Below are 10,781 nucleotides of genomic sequence, written 5' to 3' on the forward strand. Positions count from 1 at the left end.
GTGTTGATGTTCATAGCTGTCAGGAATAATAACATAGAACTGTACATTGTCACCACCGCCAATGATTTGTCTACAAAACTTGTAATTGAATTTAATGAAAGTGAGCGCAGGTGAGGATTTTGTTCCAATGACGCGCTGATTGCGTTTTAAAGAGGATCCAGATACAAATGTGGATTCTAATCAACAATGATTGGATCTTATAAAAAGCAACAAAAAAACTTCTTCTTATTTGTCATAATCATGTAAAATAAAGAAAGAATAGGTGAAATCAAATACAAACAAGAAACAAGCGTGGGCAAATTATGATGTTCTCTTTCTATTTGAATATTCATCCTGATCTGGAAGATGAAAATATGTATATTCAAATGCATATTTTTTCAATAGGTTTCATTCATTTGTAAAAAGCGTTATGGGAAATCAAACGTTTGCTAATAGCTCATAAATTCCTCATAAATTTCTAGTAAAATTCTTGGGCAAAGAAATGAGATGTTATTTTGCCATGGGTCAGATCTGAGTAAGCAGTGTCGTTGTGACATCACCACAATGTCATGATATGGCTGTGATACCACAACTGATGATCTTCTCAAGGTATATTATATTAAAAGTTTGACATGTATTGTGTTTTTTTCACGGCTGGAACTAACCCCCACCCCCAGCTGGATTAATGGACAAATATTTAGTTTTGTTCAGTTTCATAAAATACAGTGTCGGAACACACATTTAGGTGATGAGTGTAGCAAGAAAAATATTATAATCATTTAAATCTTAATGATAATGGTATTAAATGTTTTTCATAATGTGTTAAAGGAGAAAGAACTAAAACCTAATGCTGAAAAAACAAAACAAAACAAAACAAAATATCACAACAGCTGAGCAATTTGTCTGTTATGGTTCTGTAGTTAGTTTTATTTCCTATTTTACTTTTGAAAACAGAGCTCTCTGTATACGGTAGAGTCTGGTGCTTTTCACTTCCTTTATCCTTTTATTGCCATCTGTTTATTGCCTTGGATTACCTGCTCATTCTCTCTCTCTCTCTCTCTCTCTCTCTCTCTCTCTCTCTCTCTCTCTCTCTCTCTCTCTCTCTCTCTGTCTCTCTCTCTCTCTCTCTCTAATAATATTCCTTAAGGCACAATAGAACTTGTACAAGCAGCCGATTTCAATGACAAGCAACATTTTTCCTTTAGATCAAAAACATTGCGGGAAAACTCACAGAAACTTTTTAACAAAGTTGGACATCAGACCAATTTTCAGCTTTATAATGTCTTTAATTCTTTTTTTTTAATTGGAAAGTTGATTTCCAGATGCCAGCATCCCTGAGAAAGTGTAAAATGTGAGTCTGGACAGCCCCATTAATAAGATGATAAGAACAACCAAAATATATTCTTATTTGCAAAGCACAACCCTGCTTTCTCACCTTTCTCTTGTTTAGTTTCGTGTGGATCACTACACTCCCCATTCCACTCTCCTCACTGAAATTAGTTATTTGATGAGGAGATAGTGCCTCCCTCAGCTTGGAAGAATTACTGCAGGGCCTGTGCAGACCGGAGAGTTGTCCATTGTAATATTTAATAAGGAGTGATCGTTTTAATCCCTAAAGTCTTTGGATACCAAGTGAGGGTGGACTTTGGTAAACAGGCTTATTGGCATCATGTCAACTAAAACAAACAGGCAAGTAAATAAAAATAAAACAAAGGGGTATAATAGCATCTAAACAAACTAAAAAACACACAAACTATCAACTTAAATGTACTAATCCCCCATGATCCTACTTTGGTAAATATAATGAACCACATTATTTTCCTGTGAGGTCTGTTTGACACTGCTACTGATTTTACAGGTGTTGTAAATGTTCTGGAAGTCTGTAACTGACAGAACAAATTCCTGGAGATATATATAATCCCACCAGTAAAAGCACTAACAATATTCAAAAGCCAGTAGCTTCACAGGCTAACCGGCTTTGGAGAATTTCCAAGGATGGTGAGCTGCATTGTAAACACCATTCCCTCTTGTTGGCCCACAGTCTGCTGGATTTCTCTATGCAGTCATCTCAAAGCAGCCCCGGCGGTGCGTCTGCATATCTCTCACTCTGCGGATGGACTGGATCTGGGGGTGGTGGGCTCCCCAGTCATTCCAGTGCTTGTAAGGGCCCATTTCAAACACATACTGGTAACCACGGTATCCAGGGTACTGGTAGCCTACCCAACTGTGGTTATTGTTGGGAAAGAGAAGCATGTGTGATTAAAAAAACAACAAAAAAACCCATGTTGATCAGCAGCAGTATGTTGTTTTGTTTTTAGCCTTTTTAAAAAAAATTAATTTAATTTTTAAATATTATCAAGGTTATCAATGTAATTCTATGAGCCAGCTACATAGAAAATAACTCACGTTCCACCGGTGACCTGAATGCTGGCAACACGATCTTGAAAGCCATAAGACCACAGGCTTGGAATATCCTCATCACACACTTCCATCTTACGACCTTCAAAGTTTGGACATTCGTACAGACAAATCTTGTGGTCCTGGGGATCCTGTAATATAAGATCAGAATCAGATTTGTGGTCGCATTGGTTTTTATGTACAAGGAATTTGCCATGGCATTATGGTGCATAGCACTATAACATTATACAATATTAATTAAATATCAAGACTAATGAATAAATAAAAATATTGGTTATTTATGTTGTTCACTCTCTGGACAGTAACAAACTTGAGCCAATAAACAGATTTTAAACAAATATTCGGACAGGATCAGTGAAGTTCCACAATTATTTTTAAAAAAAAATCTGAGCTCAAATAGTAGAGGAAACGCTGGAAGAGTTTATATTTTTTTGTGTTAAAATCTTCAAATTGAAAGATGTCAGGAATATGTCAGCTACACTTTAATCGTTAATACTATATGTATTGAAATCATTATCGCTTGTGTTTAAAGAATGATGAAGAGGTAGTCAATATTGATATTGATCCAATCAGCCACAATAAAGAGCAATAGTTCCACAAAAAAAAAAAAAAAAACCCAAGTCAGACTGATACCCACCATACGGACGGGTCTGACCGACATAAAGCGGTCACACCTATAGCTGTTGGACCATGTGTCCCAGCGGGGATACTCTCCCTTCTCCAGAATAAACATCTCACCATTCATGTTCTGCTGCTCATAACCCACCCATCTGGATAAATGGAGAAATATTTGATTCTATTCAGTTTGGCAGCAGATACAGATTACTGTGACACACATTTAGATGGTCAGCGCGGTGACTTACGGGCCACACTCCACCCTGATGGAACCGATTCTGTCAAAGCCTTTCTCATTCAGATTACGGCACTCTCCAAAGAGATCCATCCTACGGCCTTGGAAGTTTTCATATTCAAAGAGGTATATCTGGAAAATGAAACATCCTTAATGCATCTATTGCTGGTATCCTATTTTCAGTGCATCAGTTCTCAGGTTGAGTTGATTGAAATAGAAGAGCATGAGTACCTTGTGATTATGCAGCCCCATGGCAGAGTGGCTGCCAATACTGCCCTGAGCACCAGTGTGAGACATGATATCTGCAGAGAGGAGAGCAAAAGCCATTTTCAGTCATCATATGTATGAGGAGCGTGACTGTCTCAATTCAACTTACACTCAAATGCACGACTGAAATGTAAAACACAAGAACAATCAGCCACTGGGATCATGTGACCTTAACAGTCACTTGTACATAATATGAATATGATATAAAATAATAACAAAATGAAATGTAAATTCAACTTAAAAATATATGTTACCTTAACTAGATAAATAATTTTGTGCAACCACTTGACAGAATAGAATTAATTATATTAAAACAAATCTTTTTAATGAACTTGTGAAAATAAAATTTCACAGGGGGTTTAATTAATGTTTAGACCCATTTTATAATTATTTCATTCTATGATGAACCAAAGTTAAAACTCAAAGCGTTTGAATTTCATCTGTCTTTCTGATAAACGTCTTGTCCTTTCATCTATTTTATCTCAGGATGATCCAACCACAGCAGTACTAAAATGTCTGACGATTATGACACTATATTGTATGTTAATATGTAATTTGGAAGAAGAGCCAAATTACTATTTTGAATTATGAACCACACTATCTGTCTAAAAATAATCAATTCTAGCTATACCACCAAAAAATTTGAGGGCAATAGATACTTACACTCACAATTGAAGCCTGAAATGGACCGAGCTTTGTGGAAAGTGATGGACGCAGGGCTTGTGAGTGGGGATATATATATATACATTCATAACAAACCTGAGAGGATAGTGTCAGTGTTCTCACTCCTCATTGGCTGTGAGCTCTTTGGAGCATGGTGTAGGGTCAAAGGTCACACCACATATCTGCAGATGCATTGTGCTGACTTAGCTGCCTTCTTTGTTGCTCAGAACCATTGTGGGGGACCAGAGACAGTCACTGCATCAGCAGAAAGTTTGCCTACTCTTCCTCACACAAACACGCTGCTCTCATGCTCTGTCTGCCACTTTCTTTTTAAATTCTTTTTCTCTTGTTTCATTCTTCCCTTCTGCCATTGTCTCTTGTTTCCTGTGATCTGGTTGGTCCTTTGCTTCTTTCATTTCTCTCTTTTCTTTGATCCTTGGTGTAGCCTGTCCAAGCCTTTGAGCCCTGTGTGTATTATGCTGACTGCAAGAGCTGCATCCATCTCTGTTGTTTATACAGATGAGTACACAGTGGTCAACTTTATTTTAGTGCTACGTGGACATTAACCATATACTGTATACAAATCTCATGCAGCCACACCCATGTAATCGAATGCACATGTGCATATGCACATGCACAGAGGCATGCTTGCACATTAACATGCTGTTTTAAAATGTAATAGAAATTAAAGTCATTTCCAGTATCTATAGACAGTCTGAAAGATTTAATTTTTATTTGAATTTCTTAAAATCAGAATCAGAATCAGAGTCATTTATTAATCCCAGAGGGGGAAATTGCTTTTCATTACAGTTGCTTCTTTGCAGAACATATTGAAAAAGTAAGACCAAGAATGGATAATTTAAAATTGAGAAATAAAAAGCAAAGGAGATTACAGATGAATAAGAGAATAAATAGACTGAATAATATACGAACATATGCAAGATACACATATTTGTTACTGCTTCATTCCTCCTCATCACTACATGTCAAAATGTACAAGATGATTACAAGATGAATGAGCATTTTCTTACAAATCTTTCTTATTTGTAGTACTCCAATCTAATGCTTGCAAACACCGTTAATTCCATCTGTTACAAGTTTTAGAATTGTTTTGCAGCATTTTAGCAGCGCTGAAACTTGATAAAGGATCATCAGATCTTACAAAAGTCGCTTAAGCATTAAAAGGAGATCAATATTGCTGAGAAATCTGGGATAAAAGGTTAAAACTACATTTGCCATCAAACCTTGGATGTTGGAGTTGGTTAAGACACTGCTGCCGTCAAGTTGCCACATGCACAAATTGTGCACATGTTATTCGGAAGGAAAGATGTGAATTTATATTTGAGTGTAACTTCATGATTGGTAGAGTGGAAATTGTTGTTCTGAACAGCTGACAATTTTAGACAGTACAGATTGTACAATTGTCTCCAAACTAGCCTAAAAGGAGTTCACAGATGGAGGAAGATTATTTCCTTGTCAACTCCAAGTGCAGGGGCAAAGTTTCACAGTGTAATTTATATACAGTGACTACGTATAGTAGATGTTTTGCATGAGTTACTATAAATTTAGAGTTTAGGGAAGGGGCTTGTGGCACTGATGTTTACATGTTGAAAAAAAATTCAACATTATTTGAAATAAACTGACATAAGTAAAAGCAGAAAGACTTTACCAAACTGTTCAAATGACAATGTGTAATAATGTGTTTTACAAAGTTGTAGCTACAAGGTCTCACTACTAGACATATAACAAATAAGGAAAATTAAAATTAAATCATTAAAACATATACAGTGGTAATCAATGTTTATTTTTTCTTTGAGATTTAGTGCCATAATAATACGACTTAATAAGAAACTCATATATTCAAATTAAATAGAGTATCATGAATTTGTGTTTATGTACATTAATGTTATGCTGTATGACTGAATGAGCATTTTCATTACCATTAGGCTTAAAATTAAGTTTTAATTGTTAGTTGTTTAATTGAGAAACATGGCATTGCTGGAAATATGGAATTTAACAGTTGTCTGTACACTATAAGATCAGTTGTCAATGTACATGGTGAATTTGTGTAGATGTGTTTGAGTACCTCTGAATTACATATGACACCATGAAAAGAACTTGAATGCTTCTCTACATTCATGAGTGTGTGCATGACTGAGCTTTTGTGTATATAGGAGGGCGTGAAAGGTGAAAGAACCACAGATGTTGGGGTTGGTGAGGAGGACATGAGGCACAGATGGAGACAGAGCACACACAATGTGGTTAGAACTCTGTAAGGACATTGTTAAAATATAAATTTAGCTTTTCTTACTCGACACTTTTTTTCATTTGATGACTTTCTGTTCTGATGACAGCAATTAAAAATGAGCACAAAATCATGAGAAAAATATTATATTTGTATCTGCCATTTTTGCTTTTATGCATAACCACTAAATACATTTCCTTTTTTCACCAGAGTTATTGAAAAATCTGTACATCTAGGATGAGCTGTTCCCTGGACCAGGTAGTGCCAGGACATCCAGCCCACTGGTCATGGAACATTTGGAACTTGTGCTTATCTGGACTGGGCACAGTGCCCTCTGTCCAGTTCCACTGCAGCAAACTAAAGCCCAGCAGCTCAGGGCTGAACAATGACTAGAGCAGCAATGTGCTGACTCCTGCCCTGATCCACAGTCTTTGCTGCTTTCCAACACCAGCATGTATAAATTGGTCAGTTTACTGGGGTCAGGACATCACTTCTGTGGAGCCCCCTGTGAGTATTGCACTGCTATTCTTTAGGGTAGGTCTGCTAAGCCCTCTATCTCAATACATTCATCCTATAGATAGACGTGTGCAGACCATTGTCAAATTGCATTTTTCTGTCTTTTGTCTTCTTGTTTTTGCTGAGCCATGTAAAAGTACAGACTGAGATCAAACATGTAAAGTATGGACATACTGTCCAGGTAGTGGCAGGGAAAGCAGCAATGTACTTGTATCAACAACATGCTCCATTGTATGTGAGAATGATATTGTTTAATATGAGGAGAGATTATAAACTGACAGGCACGGAGCTCTTTCTGATGCTGCTACAGCAGGTCATACATTTTCAAATCCATTCCAAAAACATACAGCGACAAAAATATGACAGGTTGTGTTTTACTTGTGTACTGTTTGACTTCATAGACTGTTGACATTAATAACTCTCCCCACTCTGTACTCTGAAGGTAAATCCGCACTAAGAAACACGAAAACATGGCTCTGACTAATCCCCACCCATTGGGGCCATGGAAAGTGAGTGTGATGTCTTTCCTTGGATAAAAAACAAAACAAGATATCACATTTTTATTTCATGCTTGGCCTAATGTCAATGATGTGTGTGCCTGTACACACATCAGTGTGCTTGTGTTGCATGTGCATACTACATGTATGCATTTGTGTCCTTTTCAGATCACAGTTTATGACCAGGAGAACTTCCAGGGAAAGCGAATGGAGTTCACCGCATCCTGCCAGAACATCATGGAATATGGTGTGGACACCATCCGCTCCTTGAAGGTGGAGTGTGGCGCGTAAGTCAAATACTGTAGCTACGGTATCTACCAATAACAATTATACAACATTCTGAAATGTAAAATGCTCTAGATCAGTGGTCCCCAACCTATGGGCCGTGGACCGGTACCGGTCCATGGACCATTTGGTGCCCGGCTGCACAGAAAGAAAAAATAATTTACATTACTTCCGTTTTATTTATTCCGGAGTCTGAATGATACTTTATTTTGAAAAACTACTCGATTCTCTGTTACATCCATCTATGGCAGTGGCCCCCAACCCCCGGTCTGCAACCCGGTGCATCAGGTATCAAGTGGCACAGAAAGTTTGACTTTCTTTTTTTTATTGATTAGCAGTCTAAAGATTTATTTTGAAAAGTGACATCTGTGCAGAATGACGCACAGATGTCCCACTTGACAGGTCTTGGTAACATGACAGGTTACCAACCATTACCCCTAAATTTAGCACCCACAACTGCGCCAATGTTCTGGATTAAAGTCAAGGCAGATTATCCTGAGATCGCTCAAAAAATATCGAAAACCCTGCTTCGCTTTCCAACATCCTGTCTCTGTGAAGCGGGATTTTCTGCAGTGACCGTAAAGAAAACCAAACTGCGGAGTAGACCGGACGTCCGGAACACACTTCAGGTGTCATTGTCTCCAGTTACCCCTAGATCAGCGGTCCCCAACCACTAATTCTCATTATTCTAATTATTAGTATTTGATTGATTTGTTCACCCTTTTATTGGAAATGATCAGTATTTCTCCTCTGTTGAATGCACTGATTGTAAGTCACTATTGAGTTTTTATTATAATTATTTCTTACAATTATTTCGTTTACAGAGATGTTGATTATCAATTTATGGAAAAGAAAAGGTTTGTTTATTGTCTGTTGATGTCTGCGTTTTACATAAAACCACTGCGGATGATTTAATATTAGACTACAGCTGTCCTGGCGTCATTAACAATTGTCGAGCAAATGAAGACTGGTCCGTGAGAATCTTGTCTTAGATGAAACCGGTCCGTGATGCAAAAAAGGTTGGGAACTGCTGATATAGATGTACGTAACTACTATATGCCCTAATTGAATCCAAACAAATGAAAATGATTGCTCTTTAAAATAACTATTTAAATCTGTTTTGAGTGTCCTCACTGCCCTGTTTCTAATATGTCCATCTGCTTCCTGTGATCAGCTGGGCAGGATATGAGCACTCCAGCTTCTGTGGACAGCAGTTTGTGCTGGAGAGAGGAGAGTATCCACATTGGGAGTCATGGAGTGGCAGCAATGCTTACCACATTGAGAGGATGATGTCCTTCCGCCCCATCTGCTCTGCTGTGAGCTTCGGTTTTCCCCTTCAGAGTTGAAAAGTACTAATTTTGACTCACTAAATTGACTCACTTGGGATCAGAACTGGTTTCTTGTGTGACAAGCCTGCAAGAGTAATTTATACAAGCTTCAAGAGGGACCTAAAAATAGGCTGTGGTGCAAGGAGATTTTATAGACGAAGAATATCGGATGGGAAGACTTTCCACCACCTACAAATTTATTATGACAGCTGTACATATAAAAGAAAATCCTATAAAAAAAAATGAACTTTCCTTACATTGTGAAAGATGGATAAAGAAGTGCGTCTTCAATACTACTAGTCTTAAGAATAATTCACTGTATTTCTTGCCTCATGTGCACACAGAACCACAAGGAGTCCAAGATCATCCTGTATGAGAAGGAGAACTTCATGGGATGCCAGTGGGAGATAAATGATGATTACCCCTCTCTGCAGGCCATGGGCTGGGGCAACAATGAGATTGGATCCATGCAGGTTCAGGGTGGCTCGTAAGTCTCGTCCTCTGCATTCAGAAGGATCACTCCTGTCACGTCACTGCCATGTGATTGCTGGTGTAAAAAGAGGTGTCATTGTCACAATATAGGCCACGACGTAATCTGATTATTAGAAGAGGAAAAAAAAGTAATTTAAAGATAGTATTTGAACTGTGGATGGTCATGAATGTAAAGCTGTATGTTATTCAACAAACACATGAGACATGCTGAACCTAAAAACTAACTGAACCCATTCTTTTAGGTGCAACTATTTTATTTGTTTTAATTGCAACTTATTTCTTTCAATTTGTGTCTTGATAATTTATCTCTCAATAAAAGGCTGCTTTAATGATTCACATCTTGAGATTTATCATTAAAGTAATATCATCTTTAATCTAAATGCATTATATCATGCAGATGTCATTTCACTTTCTATGTAAAGTATGTTTTACAATTATTATTTTCTTCTGTTCCTCTGCTTCTCCTTCAGATGGGTGTGCTACCAGTTCCCAGGTTACCGCGGTTACCAGTACATCATGGAGTGTGATCGACATGGCGGAGAGTACAAACATTACAGAGAGTGGGGCTCCCATGCCCAGTCCTTCCAGGTGCAGTCAGTGCGTCGGATCCAACAATGAGACCTGTCTGTTCTTCTCCTGACAACTCACCCATTTCCTCCTCTATTTGCCCACCAACTTTATGCCAAACTTCCTCATCAGACCTTACAGAACAGAGGCTGACTCTCTCTGGTGGTTTACAATACTTTTAACAATACTTTTGACTTGTTCTGTTTCTCCACGAAAAAAAAGAAAATTTTGAATCAGTGAAAGAATAAATGTTTTTTAAAAAAAAACTTCCACTGCTGAGCAGCCCCTGCCTGACACGGAACAGAAGAAAAGAGAGATGAGGGGGAAATTAAAGGCCTCATATGGTACTGTGGCAATGTCCGAATCATGGTGCAGTGATCAATAAAGATGAGACTGTTCCTAAATTCCATGGTGGTTAGTTGTGATTTCTTTGAATGTTGATTTATACCACCAACATAAATCGATTCCCACAGGTTTACATGAAACTTGCTCCAAAGATGAGCGGTGTTCTCTATGATAACTCTTGTGTTGTCCGTCATATATTCATTTTAGGAAGTCTACATCACCAGCATTTAGTGACTGTAACAGTTCGATTACTGTTTGTTGTGACAGATTTATGTGAAAATATATTGACTGATATATGATTTTAGCACAGAAAGAATACTTTACTGTTT

The 10,781-nt window shown here is 37.7% G+C and overlaps 2 protein-coding genes across 4 annotated transcripts; one reads left to right on the forward strand and one right to left on the reverse strand.

Annotated features, from left to right (window-relative positions):
* Window positions 1–1,231: 1,231 nt before the first annotated feature.
* On the reverse strand, window positions 1,232–4,262 carry crybb1l3 (crystallin, beta B1, like 3). 2 transcript variants are annotated; one of them, XM_068317488.1, is made up of 6 exons: window positions 4,178–4,262; window positions 3,479–3,549; window positions 3,261–3,379; window positions 3,035–3,167; window positions 2,386–2,528; window positions 1,232–2,203 (listed from the first exon to the last, which is right to left on the reverse strand). In XM_068317488.1, exons 1-6 carry the CDS (start codon window positions 4,260–4,262, stop codon window positions 2,035–2,037), a joined length of 720 nt encoding a protein of 239 aa, XP_068173589.1. In that variant the 3' UTR covers window positions 1,232–2,034. The 2 variants fall into 2 exon arrangements, with proteins under 2 accessions (XP_068173589.1, XP_068173590.1); XM_068317489.1 differs by having other exon boundaries at window positions 4,184–4,218.
* Window positions 4,263–6,876: 2,614 nt separating this feature from the next.
* Window positions 6,877–10,514, forward strand: cryba1a (crystallin, beta A1a). 2 transcript variants are annotated; one of them, XM_068317402.1, is made up of 6 exons: window positions 6,877–6,956; window positions 7,381–7,447; window positions 7,604–7,722; window positions 8,895–9,036; window positions 9,393–9,535; window positions 10,011–10,514. In XM_068317402.1, exons 2-6 carry the CDS (start codon window positions 7,409–7,411, stop codon window positions 10,156–10,158), a joined length of 591 nt encoding a protein of 196 aa, XP_068173503.1. In that variant the 5' UTR covers window positions 6,877–6,956; window positions 7,381–7,408; the 3' UTR covers window positions 10,159–10,514. The 2 variants fall into 2 exon arrangements, with proteins under 2 accessions (XP_068173503.1, XP_068173504.1); XM_068317403.1 differs by having other exon boundaries at window positions 6,886–6,929.
* Window positions 10,515–10,781: the final 267 nt, after the last annotated feature.

Source organism: Antennarius striatus, chromosome 6 (genome assembly GCF_040054535.1).
Source record: "Antennarius striatus isolate MH-2024 chromosome 6, ASM4005453v1, whole genome shotgun sequence".
Taxonomy (NCBI): domain Eukaryota; kingdom Metazoa; phylum Chordata; class Actinopteri; order Lophiiformes; family Antennariidae; genus Antennarius; species Antennarius striatus.